A 27,161-nucleotide genomic window follows, 5' to 3' on the forward strand; every position below is an offset into this window, starting at 1 on the left:
TCTTTGTAAGAGACTTATTTTTCACAGTGGATAAATGATGTAGTGTTGTAATCACTGAAGCCAGACATTAATAAACTTACAAACCTTTCCCCAAACCGGATTGCTCAGCAAACCTTTATTCTCCAACCCATCCAACAGCTTTCCAGTAAATTTACTTCTTTTTGTTTTATGTTGGCCATAGGTCATTATGTTGCATGCAAAGAACTATAATTGACATGGTATCATCCAAAATTTCTACAATGAACATGTTTAGTGGCCCTAACATTAAAAAGCAACTGTCATTTACAAATAGAGATCACTTCTAACCTGGAGACACAGGAGGAAAGGCATCAGCTATCGCTCACTGTCCTGTGGATGAAGTTACATGGTATCAGAAGCAAATACAGCAGACTGTGTAGATGTTCAACAGTTACTAAAAGTTAAAATTGTTTCAAACTGATGACATAGAACCAAAAAAGTGTTTAAAACCATCTCACTCAACACCCTCACTCAACACATTTTGTAGATGAGGTACTGGAGGCCCAGGTGTTAGAAGTGTTTTGAGTAAGGCTACAGAGTCAGAAAATGACAGAGAGGAGAATCTATATAAAGAATTCTTGAATCAGCAGTCTGCCTTTTAACTTCATTGTTGGGATTAGAACCAGTTATATGACTAGGCCTTTTTTTTTTTTTTTAATGTATCTCTAGTTCTAAGGACAGTATGGGTCCTAGCTTCATTCCAATGATTCTCTAACAAGATCCGCAGTTATCGAACATAGAGCATCAGAACCCATTTTTCAAAAGAAACGTTATAAAGATAACAGCAGAGCTAGTTTATAGGCAGCAGCTAGTTTATAGAAAGTCTGGAGTCCACGTACACACTCGGATTCTCCTTGTACCACAGTGAATAAATGTAATGCTAATTTAGGGTTTGCTCTATTGGCAACTACTCTGTATTTCATTTATAAGTTACCTGTGTTGCTGCTTTAGAATTAGTTTATTCATAAACTTTATTATATCTAATTATCTTCCTGAATATGTTTAGTTCCCCCAAATTCTGACTCAGCCCTACAGCGAGTAGCTATAGCACCTAAACAGCTTTAGGTAGCACCTGGTAGCAATAAAAATAAGGGCTGAGGAAACATTCTTAGTAAGACTTATGAAAACTCAGATGAGAATTACACAAAAACCTCAAAATATATAAGTACTGGCATAGGCTTCATACTTAGCTATATAATAACCTAGCTCCATTCCCCATTCTCCTCAACCTTTTTTTTTTTCTTACTAAACTGGGTTTTCCAGTAAAAGTCCTTACATATTAACTTTACAAACTACCTACAGTCTTTATTAATCTATTCTAATCTTATTCATCTACTTTATTTTTTTTAAATTCTCTTCCCTCTTACCAATTTCTCTTTCTCCTTTGATTGTTCCCTTGATATAATAGGATATAAATCTATCTTCTCTGGCCCAAACATTATCTTCAGCTACAACTAATTTTTCTTCAGTGTGTTCAAAACTACATGCTACACATGCCAAGGCTAGACCTATATATTCCTAAGCTGCAGCAGGATAATATTTTCTGAGTTGTCTCCTATTGTTTAGCTTCCATTTCCTTCCTTTGGATTTATTGTCTACCCCCAGAGGTAGGGACATTTGAAAAGCTTTCAAATTACAAGTTTTCTGGGATGCCCCAAACCTTCACCTAACTCACAAGAGATGTTAATTTATGATAGCAGTTCTCAACATGGCTTTCTTTTAGGTATGCCATGTTACCCAGATACTTTTTAAAACGTATTCATTTGCTGAGTTCATTTAGTAGACATTAACTTAGTGACTCCAATATGCAAGCCACTGTACTAGTAAGATGCTGGGTTGTTTGGGGCAGAAGAAAGACAATATTTAAAAACATTTCCATATGTTTTGCACATCAAGTTCTTTTATAAGGTAAAAAACTACTTCACAGGCACAGTAGTAAATACTTTAAACGACTATCTCATTTAATCCTCACAAAAATATTACAGTATTATCACCATTTTACTCATCAGAAAAGTAATTTGCCAAACAAAGGCCACAAAGTGAGCTGGAATTTTAACTTAGCTCAGTTGGGACCTACCACTCCAAGATATAAAATCTGACTGTTTTCTCTTCCCAGCTGTGGTCATCCAAGTAAACTTTTTTTGTAATTCAACTCAAAGATCTTTCCTATCATTTAATCTGTTCGACATCTCCTCCTTCTTTAACCTCCGTTATGGGTAAAATTGTTTTCCCCATATGAAATATGTTTCCATCCTAACCTCCAGCATCTCATATTGAGATCCTATTTGGAAACAGGGCTGTTCTCCATGTAATCAGTTAAGATGAGGTCATACTAGAGTAGGGTGGGCCCCTAGTCCAATATAACTGGTGTCCTTATAAAAAGGAAAAATGTGGACATAGGCTGACATGCACACAGGGAGAACATCATGTGAAGATAGGAGTTCTGCTGCCAAGGAACACCAAGATTCCTGGCAGACTTCTGCAAGCTAGGAGAAAGGCATGAAACACATTCCCCTGACAGACTTAATCCTGCAGGTACCTTGATCACAGACTTCTTGTCTTTAGAACTGTGAGACAATATTGTTGTTTAAAGCACACAGTTGGTAATACTTTGTTATGGCAGTTCCAGCAAACTAACACAACATCTACAATCAAATGATTCAGAAACCCAAATTTCAATTGCTCTCTTCTGCTTATTACTGCAATATCCTTTCTCCACCTACGCAACTTTTTAGCACAATAGGCAGAACGAGTTGTATTAGGTTGGTGCTAAAGTAATTGTGGGTTTTGCAATTAACCTTTTAAACCGCAATTACTTTTGCACCAACCTAATATTTTTGCCAAATGTGAAATGTAAACAGTGTGCCTTAGTAAGGCAGCTGGATGGCTAAATTGGTTAGAACTTGAGCTCTGAACAACAGGGTTGCTGGTTCGATTCCCACATGGGCCAGTGAGCTGTGCCCTCTACCACTAGATTGAAGGACGACTTGGAGCTGATGGGCCCTGGAGAAACACACTGTTCCCCAATATTCTCCAATAAAAATTAAAAAAACAAAAACAAAGAACGTTCCTTGAATTCTCAGTGATCTCCCTCCCACATATGGACAATCCCCCAAATGGCTGAAGGGTTAGAAGCATGAGCTTTAAAGCCCACTGGGCTCAAACACCAGCTTTTCCATTTGTGATCTTGGGCAACTCTCTAAGCCTTGTTTTCTTTACCTGTTAAAGGGAGCTAATACCACCACTACCCCACAGGGTTTCAATGATGACCAAGGAAGAAAATATATGGCAATAATTTAGCACATTAACTACTAATTTTGCTAAACAAAATTATTTATTGTTTCTAAAACTTTAGAATTTATTTTTCGTATTTATTTCAGATGCACATTTGTGTACGTTATGTAAGTATTATAATCTGCTGGTATAAGAATGACTCTAGCTATTAGGCTCTACTTAATATTGTGTTCCACCTTTGGTTATATCTAAATATTGAGAAGAGGTAACCTTAAGCAAATGGACTAGGAGAACCCATATTAAAGAAGCTTTGAACCATCAGTGTACCGTTTAACTTCATTTCTGGAATTAGAACTGGTTATATAAATAGGATTTTAAAAAAAAAAGCTCAGTTACAGTTCTAAGGAGGGAGGTTTACAAGTAATAGAAAAGGTATTTATAACATGAAATATTAAGGAATAGGCCCATGATACTTGAGTCGACAGAATAGATTACGAGCTGCTAGAAAACAGAAACCAACCACAGCATAAGCTAAAAGGTACTTAATAATTTTCCCCTATATAAATATGTTTGGCAGTGATTATTTTCCCCATTTGTTTCCTGAGTTTTTACCAAATTCCCTGCCTCTTCCCATATATATATATATATATATATATATATATATACACACACACACACACACACATATACACATATATACATATGTATTTGGTGTATATACACACACACACATATATATATACATATATACATACATATATATATATACATATATATTTGGTGTTGGGGAAAAATCTACTAATATGCTTAGCATATCAACTCTTATTAATTTTAGATAATGGGAAATTTGGTGACACACTATTTACCACATTCTTTCAAAAATACAAACGTGTTAAGATAACTTCCAAAAAAGCCAAGGAGGCATCAGTGCTTTTGCCCTTAGTCTTCCTTCCACTTGGAATACCCTCTCCTTTTCTCTCATCCTCCCTTTGGAGTCCTTTTATTATTTATTTATTGAGGTCATTTCAAGTGCTGCCACAAGCCTTCTCTTACTTTTCCATATGTCGTGCGGGGTATCAGGCGGGGTCTCAGCTCCCACTCCCCACACAAGAAAGTACAACAATGGTGAGGCCGAAAAGGAACACCCACGGAGCCATAGGTAGGCGAGTCATATTACTATATTCTCGCTGGTGGCTGGGTTGGAGACACAGGAAGCAGGAGCCACACGATCCACAACCCTCATTCCGCGGCTTGCAGGCTCAGCCACCATCTTCTTGCTAGCCCCCATTTGCTACTAGCGCATGGCAGTTATATTAGTGGCCAGTGGCTCACTGGTTACAGCTGAGGGCCAAGGAGCCACAGCTGATGGCCATGCAATCACAGTTGATGGCCATTTACTACCGGAGTGAGCACCTTTCCACGTGAGGCCGAGAGCCTGGAGACTGCACTCCTGGCTCTGTCCTCACACCGAATCATCCCCACTCCCCAACCCGCATGCCACTTTGTACTTCTCCTGTGGCCTTTAGGTATTCTAATTTTTGACTCAAATCCAGTCCCACCACAAGCATGAAAGCGGCAGGAATAAATCTTCTCATCTTTATAAACTCTGTAGCTTTTTTTTTTTTTTAAAGCAAAAGCTCAATAACTAATTGGATGAACCACAAAGTGTGTGAACAACTTTTACGATGAGTTATAAATGAAAATTTAAAGCACTTGAAAAACTAAAAATGAATCATATCGATGTATTAAAATTCCAGTATATTTCTATTCTGGTTAACCCTACTCACACTCTTACCCTGTTACCCATTTTTGTTTTCTTCTAGGCACTCAGTCTGACATTAACTGTTCGCTTTTCACTGGCTTGAGTGTTGGCACCTATCACACGCTTAGTAATTGCTAACCGGTTTGGTGACCTGTCAGGAAAGGAAGTTAAAACAAAAGGGGGAAAAAAAGACTGTACTGATTATATTAGCCTGTATTGCATCGAGAATTAGCAGGGTGGGGAGATAGTCAATTATTGCAAAGTTCAAAAGGTTGCTCCCGTGGAAAATCAGTTTTAGGGTTCTTGGATTCTACTCCTAACTTCGCCAGTCCTGGATGGCGAAATTAATGCCGGATATCTCAAAGACTACGTTTTCCTCTATATTTGCAGACTCTATATATTCCTGTCTGGTACACCGCGTTTTAAACGCACATATTGAATCCTGATTTGCGCGGGATAACGAATTCAGGGGACAACTTAGCATGAAACAAAGGGGAAAAAAAAAAAAAGCTTCATGTAAAACCAACCTCCTGGGCTGGAGGTTCCACTTTAACACGTCGCCAGGAGAGGAATTTGCGATATGCTTGGAAGTAGTGAAAACGTGTTGGCTTTCGTTTCATGAACACGCGCGCGCGCGCGCGCACACACACACACACACACACACACACACACACACGAGGCTCACCCACAGAATGCCACATTCACGGACATTCAGAGTGACTTAGAGGCGAAGGGAGAGTGTGGCACTCAGGAAGGCCCAAGTAGTGGGGACGACGGGAATTTCAACACGGCGGGGTAAGGGTTAAAACTGGTGTTCCGAAGGTACCCGGGCGTCAGGGGCCTCCCAGGACCACGCCGACCACAGCGCATGGCCCTCCTCGCGCTCCGTAGAATGAGCTCTCTGGGCCTCCGCACACCTCGCCCCCGGCGGGGAAGGACGATGCGAAGCTGCCCGTGATGATGCCTGTCGCGCGTGCCAGCGACCGGCAGAGCAGGATCAGAAGAGTAGTAGTATCCTCGTCTCAGAACCGCCTCAATCCGGAAACAAAAATTCTCGCGGCACCACCGGAGACACCTCTTTCACGGAAGGGAGTGCGCATGCGCACAGGGGTCCTGGGAAACCCTTAAATACCGTCATGCGTGTGCGTCCTGTCTCTTTCCCTGCCGCCGCGGAGTAGCGCGGAGGCAGAGCCTTGGGGTGAGTTGAGTTGGGCCAGAGTGGTGGTTATGGTGCATGATTCGGTATCTTGGCTGGGATTGGGGATGAGAACCTGGGCCAGAACCGAATCCTTTAGTCAACCAGTCTTTTTTTGTATTACAGTGCATTCAAGATTCGGCTCCACCCGTAACCCACCGCCATGGCCGAGGAAGGGTGAGCCCAGGGCGGGGGTCTTGTGCGGATGAGGAGTAGGCACGCGGGCTCTGGGTTAGCTGTGGGCTTTAAGCGCACCTGACGTACTTCATCCATAATTGCCGAGTCCACGGTGTCGTGTATAGTGTGCGGGAAATGTACTAACCGCTTTGATGCATTTCAGCATTGCTGCTGGAGGTGTAATGGACGTCAATACTGCTTTACAAGAAGTGCTGAAGACCGCCCTCATCCACGATGGCCTAGCACGTGGAATACGCGAAGCTGCCAAAGCCTTAGACAAGTATGTGTATCAATCTCAATACTGTGGGTTGTTGGAACCGGAACAAAACTTCAGCCGAGGGAAGAAAGCATCAAGTTCATGGTGTTAGCACAAAAGTTCTGAATGGCATCCGTTCTACAGGAAACCTAGGAAAAGGTATCAGAACTCAGACTATCTCTGTAGCCCACTTAAAGTTTGTGGGTTTCTGTTTGGAATGAGGACGAACACTTTGATTCCTAGTCACAGTAAAACTACAGTGTTTGAATGATGACTCAAATTGTCGGATACCCCTTCACTCTTTCTATGAGTGAAACATAACAGTCTGACAAACCTGTAGGATGTGGGACTAATTTCACATTATTTAGAGATAGGCAACCCCATTTGGCAATTTGCAAACAACCATCAAGTTAAGTTAATGAGATTTAAAGTTAACGTTTTTTACAGAAGCATCTGGACTTTTAGACGAATTTAGTAAGTGAAGTAGTAGCTGTTGTAGAAATGTAAATATGGAATACTTGTAAATATACTCGGTTTAGTTTCGGGCTGGTTACATTGGTAAAACTGTATGTGTTAAGTATTTGAGCTGAACTTAAATGTACTTAAAAGTTTTTAAGCCAGTCAATAAACTTTGGTGTGGAGTAGACCAGCCAGTTGATCCAGTGGAAACTTGTTGGAAGTACTTTAGGTCTTGTGTGGATCCCCTGCACTATTTGTATCTTGCCAGTGTTGCAAAATACTAAGGTCGGGCTAGTAATAAGGAACCAGGGTAGTAGTTTGTGGTTCAGGTAACTGCAAGAGGGTATGTTTTTGTCTTGGCCACAAGGTGGGGTAAATTAGTTACCCTAAAAAGCTTTGTACTTTTAAAAGGTAATTGAACACTTGGTGTTTCTGCAGATGATTTAAGTGAATATATAACTCAGTTCAGCTTCATCACACCGAATTAGTTTTGCTTGCCAGTGGGTGTGCTGCTCATGTAAAGTGCAGGTGTAGTGGATTTGGGCCTGAATGTTAACTTCTGTTGGATTTTGCATTTCAGGCGCCAAGCCCATCTTTGTGTGCTTGCATCCAACTGCGATGAACCTATGTACGTCAAGTTGGTGGAGGCCCTCTGTGCTGAACACCAAATCAATCTAATTAAGGTAAGTTAACCCATCTAATCTGATTTATCTGAACTATTAAGAGGTATTTTGGCTTAATGAAATTTGGACAAATGTGTCATGAGTAATGCTGTCTAGTGATTTGTGTCATAACCTGAGCAAATTTTGTAATGTCCAGCTGACTGCTTTCTGCAGGTATGAAAAACATCACAAAAACTTAGTATTGTTGGCTATGCTAAAGGTAATGAAGCAAGCATTTACTGAAGTGTAAATAATGAATATTTTTGGTGTGGAACAAAACAGGTAGAATCCCTATAGGTGATCTTGTGCTGTACATGATGACAACTGGCTCCCTCTACTGAACTGCAGTGAGGAAACTGCCATGTCACCCTATCTGACTACAGCTACCTTTTGGTTTTGATTGACTGTCAGTAGCATTAATATTTACTAATAAGGTGATTTTAAAAATTCCTTCCAATAGGTTGATGACAACAAGAAACTAGGGGAATGGGTAGGCCTCTGTAAAATCGACAGAGAGGGAAAGCCCCGTAAAGTGGTTGGTTGCAGTTGTGTGGTGGTTAAGGTAAGTCACTTCATCTCTGGGGTGGAGGTTGTGCAGGCCAACTATTGAACCTGTGTTGTTAATTCAGGGACCCCTTAAAGGAAAAATATGATTCTCAGATTTCGAGTTTTCTGCCTTTAACAAAAGGGAAAATAAACACCATAATTCAAGCCAGCCAATAAATCTGCTTACCTGAATGTGTTTCTGCAGAAATTTAGAGAAAGCTGGCAATAGTAAAGCCATGTTACGAGCCTTAAAGGCATTGAAGTCGTTAAGGTCCCTGAAAATGGCTACAAGAAATTTTAATGGGGAACCATTTTTGTAAGACACGAGTTAATTTTTTAAATCTTCACTATATAACAAGTAGTGCTAATGACTTGGTGGAATTTCTGAATGTTAGTAAAAAAAAATCCTATATGACTTTTTTTGTAGGATTATGGCAAAGAGTCTCAGGCCAAGGATGTCATCGAGGAGTACTTCAAATGCAAGAAATGAACAAATAAACTTGGCTTTTGTTTTTCATCTCTGTTTTGGTTTTGGTTTTTGATTTTTGTGTTTTGTTTTGTTTTGTGGGGAAGTAATACAAGGTCCCTTTTAATGAAGGACAAAAGATAATCATTGCAAATAACTGGCAGCATGCTATTTATTCCCTCTGGTTTGTAAATGACAGCCTACTCCCCCAATCAGTAAGTAACTTAAGTGTTGGCAATTAAAACACCCATCTAAGCAAAGATAGGCTTCTAGTAATGGATTCTTGGAGTGGACATTTATCATGACTGGCTTGGCCATCCTAGAACCTGCAGAAATGGTCTGAGGTTAGTCAAGTATGGGTGTTAATAAGTTAGAATCTTGGAGTTAGATAGGTTAATAGAAAAGTACAAAGGTGGCCAGGGTTGGATTTAGGCTGTGGGACACTAGAAAGTACATGCTGTCAGGGGGTGCTTATGGACATGCCATTAGGAAAGTCAGGGTGTTCATTGGACTAAGTGTTAGGTACCAAAACAAGATAATACTTCAATGTACTCTTGATACATGCCTACATATCTCGGAGAAGTAGTGGTAACCTATGTATTTCAAGGTCAAGTTCGGTATCGTGGTATGAGTATGAAATGTTGAGCCTGGTAAGACTACAGGAAGGAAGTCTTGTAATGGGAATTTCTGGTAAATTAACTAGCACTTTGAATTTCTCTCCCCCACTTGGCCGGGCTTCCTGTACAGGGCATGTATTATGAAGCTGAACTTGAGCCAGATTTGGTTTTGAATGCTCGACTGTGTCCTGTTTTTATTTGCATCCTGGGAGTTGACATGTTTAAGCCCTTTCCCAAAATACACCTTTAGATACAGTAGCCTCTAATATCACCAAAGGCTGGTTGTGTTTCACATGAATATCCAGTAGTGGAGTGAATGGCCTTAAATGTGAACTCGAGAGCTAATGTTTTATGAAGCATGTGGGTAGGTCCCTTAACATGGTGTAATTTGAGGTTATTTTCTATTAAATGTCAATCTGAGTTATTTTGCTTTTCTAAGGAAAATGATAAATTCTGTCCTTGTATCAGCATCTATTCAAACATTTTGAGTCCCTAATCTATATCTGGTATTGTTTGAGCTGTTGATGCAGTAACAAAAACTTTCCCCCAAAATAAAACCTAGCCGGACAATCAGCTCCAATGTGTCTTTTGGAGCAAAAATTAATATTAAAGACCCGGTCTTATTTTACTATAATACAAGACCAGGTATAATATACCAGATCTTACATTTTTGCTGCAAAAGATGCAGTAGAGCTGATTGTCCACCTAGGTCTTATTTTCTGGGAAACATGGTACATAGTAAATTTGCTTCACCTTTTATGGGAAATTCTGTGAGACTAGGGGAAAAACAATTTTTGATTAAGGCATTAAGTGCATGTCTACATTTATACTCACTGGCTCCTTTTTGAGATTAGGGCTAGGGACAGACAGTTAACTCTTACCACTGACGTACAATTAAACCAGCATTGGCATCTGGAAGGAATTTTCCACCCATGACCCTACCACCTTCCTAAGTACTATTTACTGTGTCCTTCAAAATCAGTCCTTGAGATGGTGTCCATCCTCTCACTTGTCTCCTGGATTTTGTCCTTTGCTAAAGTACAATCACCAAGACCTTACTGGTCAAATCCAGGAGCTATTAAACAGCCTTTTTGTCTTGACATATGCTGGCATTTAAGTTTTGTCCACACTGGCCTTTGCCACATTCTTTCCCCTCTTTCTCAATGCTCACCTTTTTCATTATAGTTGCAGAGTTAAGGCTGTCCTATTTATAGCTTCCCTGGGACATTTTCCTTTGACCGGAGCTTTCACTGTAGATTCCTGTGATTTCTACATCTCTCTTTTGACTCTGGTCAGTTCTAGACTAGTGGTGTATGCTGGACAGCTCAGGACATCCACTTGGCACCTGAAGTTTTGTGTGCCTCAAAGAACTTCCCTTTAAAACGTTTTTGGTTAGAGGAAAGAAAAGCTATTGGACATCTAGTGTATTACCTGGCTCTGCACCAAATGGTTAACGTGTTACTTCCTACCAATTTCCCAAATTGGCATCCGGCATCCTCAGCTGCCTCTTATGTAGCAGTTGTACTCATCCAGGTGGTGGCAGCCTCCCATCTGATACTCATGCAGTGAGTCACTGCTCGCCAATCATTCATACAACCTGTAAATGAAGTGGTCATATGTGTTTCTTCTCATGACTATCTTATTAGCTCCTGCTTCTGGCTGAAGTACCTTTTTCTTTTCTCTGCCTAGCAATCTATTCATCTTTCAAAAGCCAGATCAAATACAACTTCATGTTACAATTGTGATTTGTGTGTATAACATGGTATTCACAGGAGAGCCCATCCAAGCTCTAGTGCCAGGGCGGAAGCAGATATGTTCATCTTTTATTGGGGGAAATAATAGTTTTATGAAACCTGGTACTGTGTACGCTTAGAATCTTGTTGATACCCCACATGTACCGGAAATGAGGTAAATCTGAGCCCAGCATTGATTTTTCTTACTCCCACAGACAGTGAGACTTGGGCATCCCTGTTCACTTTGGCTGTAAGAACACTCGGAGCCAAATCTCCATTTCAGTTCTTAACTCTGTTCTATTTGTTTTTGCCTGGTGTTGATATTACTAAGATTTATGTTACGTGCTTTTGTTAAGCCACTTTAAATGCTTTAAAAAAGGAACAAAGACATCCATAGAAAAATTGCAAAAAGGCTGTGTTGTGCTGGTGTCTTAAACAAGAATTGGTCCATCTTGAACTGGATTGTTGAGGCAATGGAACCATTAATATGGGCAGAGTTGTTAGAAACTTCTAGAAGAGTACAGAAACATTCCAGTCTTAAATAAATCTAGCCCTTAAAGTGGAGCTTGAATTTTTTTTTTTTCCCTTTTTAGGTGAGTGTACAGAGTTGGGCTCCACGGAGTATGTCTAGCACACACTAGCTCTCTTCCTGTGCAACTGAGACTTAGGAGAAAGGGGAGCGTATGAATCGGGGTGGAAATAAGGTCACAGCTTTCACTCCCGGCTGAGGATGGGGCAGGCTGATGGCTGAGAGGGGTAGGGCATTGTCCTCTCGGCCAGGATCCTCAGCTCAGTCCACAAGCCAGAACAACTTGACAGTAGTACGTTCCTGCAAGAGCAGTGGCGGTGGCACGTCTGGGCCAAGGAGGTGCCCAAGAGAAGCCACCAGTCGCTCCCTTCTATAGATAACCTGTTGGATGAAGTGACTTGTCGCTGGTGGCCAAGTCCTTGGGACAGAGAGGTCATTGAGGTCAAAATTGATTAATTTTAACAGGGTGATCAGGTGTTTAGGACTTAGGCTACAATATACAGGCATACCTCAGAGATACTGTGGGTTTGGTTCCTGACCACTGCAATAAAGCAAATCTGAACGCTTTGGTTTCCCAGTGCATATAAAAGTTATGTTTATACTGTAGTCAATATATTAAGTGTGCAGTAGCGTTGTCTAAAAGAACAATGTACATACCTGTGGGGACAGAGTCCCAGAGAGCAGTTTCCAGGCTCTCGGCCTCACATGGAAAGGTGCTGGCTCAATTATTAGGTGGCCATCAGCTGTAATCAGTTGGCTGTCCACTGTGGCTGAGTAGCCATCAGCTGTTACCGGTTAGCCATTAGCTACTAATATAACTGTTGTGGCTATGCTAGGCGTTTGGTTGGTTGGTTGATTGGTTGGCAGAGAAGCAGATGGTGGATTGTGGCTAGCGAGTGGGTGTCGTGTGGAACCAGTGCAACCCGGGCAGTTATATCAGTGGCTAATTGGCTAACTGGTTACAGCTGACGGCCAACTAGCCACAGCTGACGGCCATCTATTACCCGAACCAGCATCTTTTCACGTGAGGCCGAGAGCCTGGAAACTGCTCTCTGGGACTCTGTCCCCACAATGGGGTTAGCAAGCGCGGATGGCGGATTGCAGATAGTGTGGCTCCTGCTTCCTGTGTCTCCAACCCAGCCGCCAGGGAGAATGTAGTGGTATGAACCCCCTATCCATGGCTCCGTAGGTGTTCCTTTTTCGCCTCCCCATATCCTGCATTCTTGTGAGAGGAGCCAGAGCTGAGCTCCCTCGTTACAATACCTTAATTAAAAAATATTGCTAAAAAATGCCAACCCTGACCTTGTTGGAAACATGGTTCCGATAGACTTGCTTGAGGCCGGGTTGCCACTAATCTTCAGTTTGTAAAAAACAGTTTGCAAAGCGCAGTTAAGCAAACCGCAATGAAAGGAGGTATATCTGTGTTGACATATCAGAGTATTCAGGACTGGGACTTGAGCTCTCCAAGTAAAATCACAATTCCTATTTAAGAAATGGGTTACACTTCAAATAGCATAAGCACAGCTAAATTCAAACTGCTTTATTGCAAGGGAGATGTTTTGACCAGCTTTTTATCTAAAACCTACAGGGCCTAATCACAGTCTGGTTGAAAAATTGCATTACAATGTAGCCTTTGCTTGGAAAGGATTAGAAACCAGGGAGGAGAGTGGGCCTAAGGATTCGGTACCTACAGTAAAGGGGCAATTTTCTAAACTAGTTGGCATGAAACATCTCTACTTTTTTCGTTGGCTGCTTATTCGCTGACCATCTTTATCACCGCATTCCTAATTTGATTTCCATAGCAAATTGGCTTTGGGAAGGGAATGTACCTGAGAAGAGCAGTCATTTTATAGGTAGAAACTCAGTCTCAAGTGTCCTCTTTCTATCTGAACTAAACTGCATTGGGAAATGTAGAGGTGGAGGCCCTGTGATCATCCTGTGACCCAGGGGTTCTGTTCACCTTGCATTTTTTGATAAAGGGAGAGAAAAATTGTAAAGCATCAATTCAGAATGTCTTTAGTTACGATAATACATTTATTGACCAATTGCAGGTAAAAGAATGGTTCTCTGTATTTATCACAGCTATTACTGTGTTTCCCCGAAAATAAGACCTAGCCGGACCATCAGCTCTAATGCATCTTTTGGAGCAAAAATTAATATAAGACTCTGTCTTATATTAAAATATAAAATAAAATATAAAAATAAAATAAGACCCAGTATTATATTATATTATACCCGGTCTTGTATTAAAATAAGACCGGGTCTAACATTAATTTTTGCTCCAAAAGACGCATTAGAGCTGATGGTCCGGCTAGGTCTTATTTTCAGGGAAACACTGTAGTAATACTTTTGTTGGTTGAAGCAGGAGAAGGAGGTAAAATGTGGTAAATTTACATAATAGGGTTATGGTGACATAAAAATGGACAGTACAGAAGGAAATTGTCAATGTAAGTATTTTTAAAGCAATATTCATAATGTACAATATGACTGTGTTTTGTAAAAATAATAAAGGAATATAAGGGTGCATGCTGGCAGAGAAGAGGAAAATGGAAGGATATATATCAGGTTTTAATGGTTGTTTCCAGAAAGGTGAGTATTTTGGTTTTCCTTTTGTTTTTCTCCTTTAATCAACATGTATTGCTTTTGTCATAAGAACATTTTTAATTAAATAAATTATGGTATGGGACATTCTTGGAGTTGATTTTAAGTACCATTAATACAAAAGTTTTAAAAAATGTTATGTTCTGTGAACAAGTGAATTTACTCGTCTAGTAAAATTGAATTGTAAAAAAACGGAACAGCTTGAAAAGACTGAATGCAGACATAGCCAGCAGAGGGCAGTAAGACGCTGGTGCCTGGTGAAGGATCTGTCAGTGGAAAACAAGCTGAGATAAGAAGCAGTGAGTACTGCAGGCTCCTCTTAGGAAATGACTCTTCTCCCACTTTTTTTACTTTACTATTTCTGGTTGCATCTACTTTTTGCCTTGATCTTGCAGAAACCTCCCCAGCCGGTGAAGTCTTTTTATCATGTGCTTTGGGAGGTTGTCAGCTGAGGTGATACCGTTATGTGCACTAGGAAACTGAAACTATGACATATTCCTAGAGGACAAGGTTTTGATCTATAATAGTGGATTGTATGTTTTTGTTAGGCATCTTTCTCATCAACTGTACTGAGAATTTGAAGCTACCTGAAGACCAGAAGCTATCAGAGCAGGCCTATTCTGGAAAATGGGCATAACTTGGAGACTATCAAGGAAACGGTTGTGCTTTGCACTTTATGACCTCTACATAGCAGCTCCGTGGAAGCACTGACTTAGTTCCATGCTGTATCTGGTACCTAGCTTGGTGTGGTAGGCACTCAAATATTTTGTTGGATGAATAGATTTGACCTGCCTATTCATTTATTTATTACTTAGTTCATTTGTGGGCTTTCTTCTCAGGCTTAAACTCACCAGCGTCTTTTGACGTTTTAATTTCTCATGTTCCTTTTTTTTTTTTAATTTCTCATGTTCCTTTTTTTTTTTTTTTCTGGCAACAAAAGTGAAATTCTCAAGTTGGGCCTCTTTTAGACTAGAATGGTGCCAAGCTGTCTTAACTTCCCTTCACTCCAACACCACTCTAGGGAGTGGAGCAGAGAAACATATCCTATCACAATATGGGGTGCATAGCTCTAAGAGTCTGAAAAAATAATTTTAAAAGCCACTTTGAGACCTGGGAATAGTAAAAAGCACATGAATTCAGGGAAACTATTTTTACACTGCAATAATTTCTTTTTGAAGCCTATTTATCGAGACACATGCCAACAGCAGAGTATTGTACGAGTGATGTGAATTAAACCTTACACAAATGTAGTATTTGTCTTTTTATTTTTCCTTCTCTCAACTGCCCTCAACTAAAATTTACAAACGAATATAAAAATCCTGTTTGTACCTGGTTGGCTTGTTAGAGAAAAATACTGAGTAAAAGGCCTGTGATATTTCACAGTGCTGCCACCAGGTTAAAAGGAGCAAAATGCACATAAAAAATAAATAAATATGAGATCCATAAGGGAAAAATAAATATTTCCATAAAAAAATGCTGCAAATGTAAAACCCTGTCTTTTAGATGTGATGCTGGACATACTGGTGAGTTTCAGGAGTCAGCAGATGTTTTGCTAAATGGGTGCATGTTGTATCTTACTGGGAGGTATTTATCCACATGTGGATCATAAAGTGATGCAGTTATGGCATTATTTCAGGAGGGAATACATGTATAATTTTTAAGAAGAAATTAAACCCTTTTCTATCCTCACCCACAACCTGCATTTTGAAATAAAATCATCCAGTTCAAAATTTTATGTTCCAAATTTCTGTCAAGTAGAAAGTCGAGAAATTTCACTCTAAAATAAACATGAAAATGATATAATGTGAACCATGCTAAAGTGCAGAAGTGGAATTCAGAGCCCTAGGTGCAAAGAAAACATGTATTATTAAGTCGTTTGGATTTATAAATAGCCGTGACCAAGGCATAAGAAGCATACATGTTACCGTGTTTCCCCAAAAATAAGACCTAGCTGGACCATCAGCTCTAACATGTCTTTTGGAGCAAAAATGAATATAAGACCCGGTCTTATATTATTTTATATACTATATAATGTATATTGTTATATATATTATATTATATATTGTATAAGACCGGGTCTTATATTCATTTTTGTTCCAAAAGATGCATTAGAGCTGATGGTCCGGCTAGGTCTTATTTTGGGGGAAACATGGTACTACCTTTCCTATTGCCTAATGTCATGTGAAGAGTCTTATTCAAAGCATTCCGGGTTGTATTGCTGCCATCTGGAGTGCTAGGTAATAGAATGCAAGACAGATGTAAGTTTAGCTAACATTTAGTTACACTTTGAAACTATCCTGTGGGTGACAGTAAAAATGAAAAAAAGGAATAAGCTGGTCTTCAAAGAAAGTTCTATGTTGTGGTAAAACTGTTGAGTGTGTTTCTCCTGTCACAACAGGACCTTTGGTAAAGCAGAAACCTGCCTGACCAATGGTCCCAGTACCCTTTAGCATAATGACAATGTGAAAATAACTGTTCAGTTTATTTGCAGCAAATGAAGGTAAAATTTTAAAAGCAAGCTGTATTTCTGGGGGGAGAAGAAGAGAGGAGAGAGAAAGGAGATGCAGAGAAAAAGGAGCAAGAGAAATGGAGATGTAGCGCGGGGTAGAGAAGAGGAGGGAGAGGAAGAAGGAGAGAAATGTATTCAGGTTATAAATTAATACAAAAGACTTATGTATTACACACTGATTATTTTCTTCAGTAAAAAAAAAAAGAAAAGAAAATGTCAGCATTCACCTTTGATTTTGGAAGGTCAGCAATCACTTCACATTTTAAATCCTTAGTTGAAAATAAGTATAAATGAGCTGAATATTGGCTGACTGGTTCTCCTTTTACTGCGTTGGATAGAGCTCCGGGAGTTGTGTTCCCCGGTAATCACAGACAGTCTCAGCTGAAATGGTATTTTATTGAAGTGAAAGTGTTCATAATCATTACCAGTCGCCAGACTTGTACTTGTGTGATGAAAATTTTTCTAAGCAGCAAAATAAAAAATTTCACCCTACCTATACTGTTTATCTTCCTTGTAAGGTATTCAGATTTGGAAATTAACAGCCAGTTTGGGTGACAGATGCAAACTCTTTAAGGAAAAAAATGCATTTAATAACATTTATATTGCTTTATCTAAACTGGAAAACAAACAACCAACCTAAAATCCTCCTAAACTGTAACATAAACAAAAACAACCCCTATGTAGAGTTGAGTGGAAGAGCACGTGAACTCTCTCTTTTAACCTTGTAATTCTGATTCCTTGATTTCTGCCTTGATACCTTGATAATGAGAGTTAAGCAGTTGTGCAAAAAAATAATAGAGATTTCTTTTACCCTAACATTTTGCTATCTTAAGCAGTTCCCAAATTAAGTCATGTTTGATTTTAGTCCTTTATCTAGGGTCTACCAGGAAGGGTGTTTTATGTAATTCTGGCCTCTATTTAACACTAACCATTTAGTATAAAAAGAAAAATAAATATATGTCTATAATATCTATCATAAGCATCTCCCCAAATTAGTTTATTCCTAAATGATACAAAATTTAGGGAATTAAAACCAACTATCATAATATTCTACATAATGACGTGTTATTCTTTAATACCATCACCTAAAGTAATCATTAATGGCAATCGTGGTAAATTATTTTCGGAGAGTCAGTAGCTACTTTACCTCTGTTATCATTACTGGTTGTGTTATTTTCTAGAAGTAACTATGTGGGCTGACCAAAAGTAGGAAGTTCAGGTCAGGTTACTGGCCTTCCTATTTTCTTCCTGTATTTCTGGAGAAGATGCTTTTTTATTGCCTAGAGAAAATTAGGCGGGGAGTTTAGGTCAAGATTTTCCCATTGCAGACTGATTGCAGTACGAATCTGAAGTTCTCAGGTGGAAGGACCCAAGAAATGATCTTGTTTGGTTCCCTCATTTTCCGGCTGAAGAGACAGAACCCCAAATCCCAGGACATGCTCCAAGAAGCCATTGCACATGTGGGTAAAGTGACTGATTATAGGATTTGTCATTTTGGTGAAGCTTAAAATATTCTATAGGTAATATATGTAGAAGGAATATATTTTGTAAGTGGATGTGGGTGTGAAGAGTACCAGTGCTGAGGACCATAAATGTACGATGAGTCTATAAACAATTTAGTGTCTGAAAATGAAGCTAACAGTGGCAATTTAGTTGGCTTTCACAAGAGGTATACGTATACAGATATGGAAGAATGTTTATACAAAACTAAAACACACGCATAATTTTCCGCAGGCCATTATTTGCAATGCTGTGGACCTTGAGTTTGTGCTGTATTTTCCTGATCTGCACTGATTCCATATTATCCAGGCTAACCACAGTGATGCAGAGGGGCTAACTTTCCTGAACTAGACACTTGCCGGACCCTCAGTAGAGAAGTGAACTAACAGATCCAAGGATTTGTCTTTTAAAAAAAGGGAAGACAAGGGGAGCTCTTGGTCCAGATAAGAGTGGTTTGAAGAAAACCTGTCTTGAAATAATGAGGGTGTGTTTTACAAAAGATTACAGCTAGCTGCTTTGACTTGCCGTTAAATAAAGGAAAAAAAAAAAAATAGTCTTAATTTTAAGAAGCTCTTTAAAGGAGGAGTGTTGCCATATATAACTGATTGGTAGGGGAATTGACCTCTTTTGAAAGAATCCTGGATTAGGTATTCATGCTTCGGAGATACAGTTGGCAGAATGTTGGTAATGTATGCAGAGAAAAGCTTGCCTCTTAAGGATCTCTTTAAGGTGAATAGACTCTCATCCTAGGCTAGAATGCAGTTCCTATCCACAAAAATCTAGGAAGAGAATTGCGTTAACACACCAGTGTTACTGATTTATAGAGCAATAACAAGAGCAACAGAAAGACTGTTTTTTGACGATACGGAACTTTCTGGTTTTCAGATTCTGACATTTAGGGAGGAAAAGATGCTTTTGAACAGTTCCTTTGTTTTCTTGTATTTGTGCTTCAGTAAAATTCCAAAATAAGACTAATTTCTGTTGTTCTTACCTTTTATTTTCCATGTACTCTCTTCTCTGAGTATTTCTAAATTTTGAATTGGAGAGAAATCAATTTTCTGAGTACACTTTCACTAATACTAAAATTCATTATATACGATTGTTATTTTTAATATCTTGAAATGTTTTATTTATGTTTACATTGTACAAAATAGATATTGACATTAAGGTCATATGAAAGCAATATTCAGAAAAATAAGAACTACCAATTTAATTTCTAAAAAAAACCTCCAAAACGCTAAAATAACTGCTATCTAAAGCATATCAAATTTAAAACAATTATTACGACACTGCCCTTTTGAATAAAATTGGTTCTAATCTACTGGCTAAAAATATTTATGAAAGCAGTAATCTAGTTCGTAGTTTTATCCAGTTCCACTTTGCATTTCCATTTGAGGATAATTTCCTTACATTCTATGCAGCGAGCAGGAGATGGCAGCATTACTTCAGTGGTTCCAGAAGAAGGTCAAACTGCTCCCTTCTGTAAAGACAAGATCGGGAGCTGATGGAGAGTAGGCGTTGTAGCAGCAGGTGCTGCAGTGTGTCTATCACGCAGGATACATAGGAAACAAATGTGAAATAAAACTATTTAATGCCTCTGAATGCTGCACATTTTTACGCATATTTTCCAGTGTAATAGCCCCTTCCCTTGTAAAAATGAAATGAGTCAGATGTTGAGATTTTTATGGGATTTAGAAAGCTGTACATGCTTAACAAAGAACTTGACTCTACAGCTGTGGGATTTTTAATCCCTTGTTTTTTTTCTATGGAGTAGCAATTTTCTAAGAACACTACTAATTTTCTAAGACACTCATCTTCCTTATTTCTTCTTATTTCTTTTTTATGGAGTAGTAATTTTCTAACACTAGTAATTTTCTAACATGCACCTTCCTTAGTCTCGAATTTCTAAACATTTTAAGAATGAGGAATAAGGAACCTGGGTCTCCAGTCCATAAAAATACATATGTGCACTTGAAACTACTACTGTCTGTTTTGTGACAATGTTACTTCAGGAGAGAAAAGATTAGATTGGTGAATTTACGGGCCTCAAGGTCTCAAGGACTCGGCTTCGTTTTAGTATCTGATTCGGTACCTCTCCTTGAGGAGGCAGATTCCAAGGAATATAAACCTATAGTTTTATATTCCTGGATTAAAGTCCTGGGTTAAGAAATACATAAATATACATCCTGGATATTTTGCTGAAATACTTTTTTAAAAAAATATATAAATTTATAGTTGTTATGTGTGTAAAGAACTTACTCTTTCTTACCTTTCTTCAGGACATTTAGCCAGTTATTGGAAGAGTACCTGGAGAATCAAAACTTATTGGCTTTACAAAAAAAGAGGAGAAAATGAAGGCCTAAATAGGAAGTTTTCTTGCTACCTATTTTAGGTCCTTACTCTGGTTAAGAAAAAAAAGACAAAGGATTTTTTTAAATTGGAATATTGCATTCCAGCCTTTACCTTCATATTAAAAATCTGTATTATTAGACGTCTTGTTTAGGAGATAATTTCCCAAACCCTACCTTTACAATATGAACTTCTGTTGCTCATTTTCATTAACCTTTGATGTTTAATTTCTTCATGTCTGCATGTAATCTGCTTTGGGCAATGCTTGCTTTTTTCTTTATTTTGAGAAAGCAGCCCTTCCACAATGGCATAAACTTGATCTGTGTGTACTAAACAGAACATTTTATTAACATGATAACTTTTTTCATTAAAATCCTGGGTTAAGAAATACGTAAATATAGCTTTTATGGGTTCACCAGAAACCCAAAGGTGAACCTGAACTTTAGTCTACCATTTGGCAGCTTATATCACTGGCAAGGCTACTATATCAGAAATAATGACTTGAGTGTGAGTTTGAATGAATGAAAACCATAGACATTTAATCATAGTTCAGCCTCCATAAATACTAGGAAGGGAATATCTGATCTTAAAACCTATTTTCACCTTTTGCTTTTAATATGCTTGGTGTTCTCATTTAATGATTGTGAACAGAGCCACTGGCACTAATTTTCATCCTTTTTGACATACTAAGGACTTTAAAATGGGATTTGACAAGTTTTTGGTGTGTTTTTAGGGCCAACCACTGGGCATCAGATTAGTTAGTAGAGGTTGTTATGATGGCCATTTGAAAAGTGATAACTAAGACAGGAGAATGCAACGGCTTAAAATATACCGGGGGTGCCAAAAAATGTATACACATGACTTGTATTCATCTTTTGTTATAGGTATAGATTGAGTATTACAATTTTAATGCAGTTTTTTTCCTTTCTTAAAAATGTGTATACGTTTTTTTGGCACCCTCTGTATACATGAGAAAGAGGGAGGAAGGGAGGTAGGGAGGGAGGCAGGAAGGGAGGGAAAGAGAGAGGGAGGTTGTTCAGTTCATGCTAGCTTTATGGTCAGGGGTATTTGGTGCGAATCCTGGCTTTGCCAGTTAGTGATTGTGAGACGCTAGAGAAGTCATTTAGCTTACATCAATAGCAATTTTTTTCTCCAAAATAGAAACACTAATTTTTGTTTTATGGGTGTTTTGTGAAGATTAACTGAGATAATACGTGTAAAGTGCTTAGCCCAAAACATAAATAATAGTGGTAAATATGATGATACAGAATTATCACAGCAGAATTAAAACTGTCCGTAAAATATAATCAAATTGCTTTTTCTTTGCAAAGCCTTAATCTATATAAAGATAGTTTTAAAATCAGTTAAAACTTATGATATCCCCTAAGGAACAGATTATAACTTTTAGTTACATGGGACTTGAGACAATATATTTATGTAACCTTCTCAGAAAAGTCTTATAAATATCTTTCATAGGCCATGGACTTCCCAGTCCTACGGGTTTCATAGAAGCTAGTCTAAAGATTATTTAGAATGGTTATAGAAAACTCTTGTGCCCAGTGGGACTTGGTCTGTTCAGATTCTTCCTCTTGGCTTCAGCTCTCCGCTGTGGCTTTGTGTCTCCACAGATAGTGTGCCTGTTAACAACATTGCTTGTGGCCCTTTAGAGCTATTACTCTAACAGCATTTCTGAAACAGGACATTCATTTTTGTACACTCCTTACGTACTGGATGTTTAACACAGCATGCTACTTTTCATTTCTATAGATTTTTGTTGTTGTTACCTATGAAACAAAATGAGTTTAAATATTTCCAAAATCTAGGCCTTTTGTCTTGAACTCTCTTTGATATTGGGTCCTTTGTGTTTTCTTTCAATTACAATTTAGGTGTTTGAGCAATGAAGTCAGATAATGTCCCTTATTCTGCATTCTTCTCTCCCTGACTTTTCTTACGTCCTCAGGCTCCTTTTTGGCACAGCCCATATTAGCTTATAGATTGCATATCCAATTAAGTCTCTTGAAGGTGGGGAACATTCTTCCTATATGCTTTCCCAATGCCTAATATGATGTTTTGTTCAAAAGGTGCTTTAAAAATGAGGACATGTATATGGACTGTGGTCATATTTTGTGTATTGGGGATACAAGAACTGCCAAATATGGTTAAGCCAAAAAGGGGGCTCTTCATTCTGGAAAGATGACAATTGAAAATTATGACAGGAGGGGCAGCCGGTTAGCTCAGTTGGTTAGAGCACAGTGCTCTTAACAAGGTTGCCAGTTCAATCCCCACGTGGGCCACTGTGAGCTGTGTCCTCCACAACTAGATTGAAACAGCTACTTGACTTGGAGCTGATGGGTCCTGGAAAAATACACTTAAAATAAATAAAAGGTTTTTTTTTTTGTTGTTGTTTTTCCTTTTTAAAGAAAATTATGACAGGAAACTTACATGGTACAGTTTGAACAAACCCAATCTTTTCCAATTATAATTTAGGCTATATTATGTAAAAATTAAACAAAACAAAAAGCTATTTTACATATTAAGTAGATAGCATTTTACTCCAATAGGCTGAAAAGAGAAAGTTTGGATATACTATGTAGAGGAAAAACATAGAATGAATGGAAGCTGTATGTTTTGAGTACATCTCAACTTTAAAGGTAATGTGAGTTGTCACCATCTTGACATCTCTACCAAATTTGATCCAATCTCTTGGACTGCCAGGACCCTGGCTTTGACAGCAAGGCAGTTCTTATACTTTCAGGAGTCAGAAAAAATGGAATATATCACAGTTTAACTTTATAATTATTTTTTCTTTGTCCACAAAACCCTTCATCATCCTCACCTTCCAAAACACTAACTCTGGTTAACACAATACTTCTGGCCCATGCCTGCACCCACATAGCTGAATAGCATTGCAGAAAAGCACACAATTACCTGGTTTCGTGTTAAATATAGGTGTGCAGGTAGATTAGAAATCGTGGTGGCAACTTTGGAGAGATGCTCCTTTCTGATTGTTTCTATTTTCTCTCAGTAAAATAAGACAGCAAGGTCACCAGGAAGAATTAGGATGAGGGAGGAGATGAGGGAGATCTGAAGCAAAAGGAGACATCCAGGAGAATGATAGAATGGATGGGCAAAGGATTGATCCCATATCCCGTTCAGTCACTGCCCCCAATTCCTATTTACATCAAACCCCCCCCACAGAGTTGTTTATACTCCCATCTTACATTCTGTTTCCACTTCACCTTGAAACCACTCCCATCAGGTGCTCACAAACAAAACAACTTCTCGTCAAGGTTACCAATAAATTGCATGTTGTTAAATTGAATGGTCTATTCTCAGTTTTTAACTTTCTTGACTTCGCAGTAGCTTTTGACATATGATCACTCCCACCTCTGTGGAAAACTTTCTTTACCTGTCTTCTAGGATACTCCACCCCACTGTTTGTTGGCTGCTTCATTGGCTCCTCCTTCCTGGTCTACATTAGCAATTCTTTATCCTGTCTCTGACCTAACTATTGGACAACTCAGGTTTCATTCCCTGGATTTCTTCTCCATCCACACTCACTCTCTTGGTGGTCTCATATATATATATATATGGAAGGCTTCCAGATTTTAATTTCCATTGCAGACCTTTCCCCTGAACACCAAATGCATATACCCAACAGCTCACTTGACATCTCTACTTGGATGACTAATAGGCTTTTCTAGCAAAACTTCTGGTCTTTCCTCAAAAAACTTAACTCCAGACCTGATTCCTCCCCATTGCAGTAAATGACAGCTCTAGTCTCTTAATTGCTCAGGCCAAAAACTTGGGAGTCATGCTTACCGCCTCTTTCTCAGCATATCCTGGTGTTGCTACCTTCAACATACAGTCAATGTGGGGTGATCTCTGACCACCTTCATTGCTTCCATTCTGGTCTAAGTCACTTTTAATCTCCCACTTGGGATAGCTGCAGTTGCTTTCTAACCAGTGTCCCTGTTTTTACCATCGACTCCCAACAGTCTGTTCTCCCAAACAGAAGCTACAGTGATCCTTTGAAAATTTAAATTAGATCGTTTTACTCCTCTAGTTGATTTCCATTGACTCAGAGTAAAAGCTCGTCCTTCCAATGACATATAAGGCCCTATATGATCTGACTCTGCTACTTTTATGATTTTTTCCTACTTTCTTCCCTCATTCACTTTACTTGCTTCAGGACCTTTGCACTTGCTGTGCTTTCTGCATGGAATCATCTTCCCTATGCATTTGCTTACCTTGCCGTTTCATTCCCCTCAGGTTTCTGCTCAGATGACACCTTATCATTAAGGAATTCCCTTGATTACCCTACTTAAAAGAGAAACTCCTGCCCATATTAGGACTCCTTTCTTTCTTCTCCACTTTCTTCCTCAATTTGTCTCTGTACCACTCATTGCCATCTGACATCCTATATTTAAATGACTTACTTGTGTATTATGTCTTCCTCTGCTAAAACTTGATTTTTCTTTTTATAAATGGGGAGGTAAGGGAGGCCTTTGTGAAGAAGTAATTCTTGAAGTGAGATATGGAAGAGGAGGTGGAGAAGTTGAGTAGGCCAAGAGAAGGTAAGGTTCTTTCAGGCAAAGGGAAATACACATACAAAGGTTTTCTTCCTGTGGGAGAAAGCATGGTGAGAGTACGGGACTAACAATGCCCCCATTCCCTCATATTACTGGCCTTCTCTCTGATGGCTGAAATCGTGGCCACCAGAGCTATCAGGCTCAGTTCAACACAATGATGACCAGAAAGTAACTCTGTTAGTCTCTCTTGTCCCAACTTAAAAAATTCCAGGAAAGAACTCTGATGAGCCCTCTTGGGTCAGGGGACTAATTGGAGGAGTGGAGGAGTAGTATGCCTGGGCCAGCTTGGGTCACTTCCTCACCCCTACACCAAACCCTGTGGCCAAATACTATGGGTTCCATAAAGAGATGGCAGCTACCACTCAAACTCCATGTTACAATGGTGGAGAGACATGTTTCTCCGAGAGAAAATGAGGATGATACACTGACTGGACAAAGCACTAAAGTATGAGGGATTTTTTTCTCCTTTTTTCTTTTTTTTTGCTGCAGTTCAAGAATCAAATGGTTGGGGACATAGTATTCAAGAAAGCAAGGAGATGTCACCATGCTGGAGCTCTGAGAGGATAAAAAATCAAAACAAACAAAAAAACTTAGGAGAAGTTTTCTGTCACAGGAAAGAGCAAGCCAGTTTTAAGTTAATCTCTGCTCAGTTGATAAATGTGCTGTACAATTCCCAGGGAAATCTGTTGCATATAAAAGCTTTGTGTTAATGGGGCCTCATGGAATTAATAAGATGGGATGTGTCCTCATTTGAGGAGAAGAATTTTGAGAGCTACAGGAGCAGCTGTTAGATGATGTATGGTGATTGCCAACTCAACTGGGAGTTGGGAGTTTTTCAGAAAAAGAGAGCGAAGTTGATAGGCAGCTATCAGGAAAATGTTAGCACTATTTTTTTATTCAAATCTCGGGTTTGTGCTCAGTATTTCCGATTTGCTTGTCTACATCCCTTTTCCACCATTCTGTGAGTTTATGGAGAGACTGGCCCAAAAAACTGTATTCATGAGCATCCCTGTGTTTGCTAATGAGAGGTACCAGCAGGGCGGGAAGGCAATAAGTCTGGGGTATTTAGTCTGAGTTCCCATGTTGGTTCACCCTGGTCCTATACAATGGTACGGCATTCCCTCTTCTCTCCAGGGATAGTATCACCTTTCTGCTATTGCTGGCCCTGGAATCCTGTGTCATTCCTTACACTTTCTCCAAACACTGCTTACTCTTTTTGTAATCAATCCTTTCATTATACTCTGCTCAGTTATCCAATTTATTTCCTGCTGGGACCTGGGCTGATATAAGGACATAAGGTATTCTAACAATTTTAGGGAGCTAAAGAGGATCAAGGAGATTGCAGAATGTTTTGTGGAGTTTGTACAGAAGCACAAAGACAAATCTAAGGAGACTGAAGTTCTAATGCAAAATGCCCAGCAGAGAACACTTATACCCACTGACACTAGACATGTGCAAATAAAGAATAAAGTAGCCTGAAGTCAAATGGACCAAGTCTATGCTGATCATCACAAAGATAGGAATCTGAATTAGGATACATTTTGGAGAAATTTACAGACCGATGATGTACTTTCCTCAATATTAAGCTCCAGCCAGTCAAAGGTTCATGGAAAGGTGGTAATAACTCACTTTTTCTATTTCCTTGGCATCTACACCCTCCAGCCTTAATATCTCCTTCTTTGTTACTTTTATTTAGCATGTCCTGTGATTCTTGCATGATATTGATTTGTAAAATAGGATTAACAAACAGGCCACCACCAGTTCACTGTGTCAGAGTAGCTCTGAAGGGGAAGACATCTGTAAGGGATAAATGAGAGGGAACTTTCGCAGCCAGAAGAACCTAAAATAAGCAGAAGGGAAAAAAAACAACAACAACCTGGGACACTGCAGAATTTGGCAAGCAATTCATAATCCCAATTTTTCAATGATAAAGGGACTTTCAGGAAAAAAGTTGAT

The 27,161-nt window shown here is 39.1% G+C and overlaps 1 protein-coding gene and 3 non-coding genes across 4 annotated transcripts; all 4 read left to right on the plus strand.

Moving 5' to 3' along the window:
• Positions 1 to 6,105: 6,105 nt before the first annotated feature.
• RPS12 (ribosomal protein S12) lies at positions 6,106 to 8,826 on the plus strand. Its single transcript, XM_019732816.2, has 6 exons — positions 6,106 to 6,212; positions 6,336 to 6,386; positions 6,550 to 6,666; positions 7,682 to 7,784; positions 8,224 to 8,325; positions 8,737 to 8,826. Exons 2-6 carry the CDS (start codon positions 6,373 to 6,375, stop codon positions 8,797 to 8,799), a joined length of 399 nt encoding a protein of 132 aa, XP_019588375.1. The 5' UTR covers positions 6,106 to 6,212; positions 6,336 to 6,372; the 3' UTR covers positions 8,800 to 8,826.
• Positions 6,904 to 6,976, plus strand: LOC141571966 (small nucleolar RNA SNORD101). Its single transcript, XR_012497000.1, has one exon. It is a non-coding gene; the product is annotated as a small nucleolar RNA SNORD101 (small nucleolar RNA).
• LOC141571987 (small nucleolar RNA SNORD100) lies at positions 8,071 to 8,147 on the plus strand. The gene has a single exon (XR_012497021.1). It is a non-coding gene; the product is annotated as a small nucleolar RNA SNORD100 (small nucleolar RNA).
• On the plus strand, positions 8,473 to 8,602 carry LOC141571983 (small nucleolar RNA SNORA33). The gene has a single exon (XR_012497017.1). It is a non-coding gene; the product is annotated as a small nucleolar RNA SNORA33 (small nucleolar RNA).
• Positions 8,827 to 27,161: the final 18,335 nt, after the last annotated feature.

Source organism: Rhinolophus sinicus, linkage group LG05 (genome assembly GCF_036562045.2).
Source record: "Rhinolophus sinicus isolate RSC01 linkage group LG05, ASM3656204v1, whole genome shotgun sequence".
NCBI classification, from domain to species: domain Eukaryota; kingdom Metazoa; phylum Chordata; class Mammalia; order Chiroptera; family Rhinolophidae; genus Rhinolophus; species Rhinolophus sinicus.

What these genes read in the sequence shown, in the direction of transcription:
- RPS12 (XM_019732816.2), top strand. An exon ending in ACCAAATCAATCTAATTAAG is followed by an intron (nt 7,785 to 8,223) that starts GTAAGTTAACCC and finishes TCCTTCCAATAG; the next exon opens with GTTGATGACAACAAGAAACT. An exon ending in GCAGTTGTGTGGTGGTTAAG is followed by an intron (nt 8,326 to 8,736) that starts GTAAGTCACTTC and finishes CTTTTTTTGTAG; the next exon opens with GATTATGGCAAAGAGTCTCA.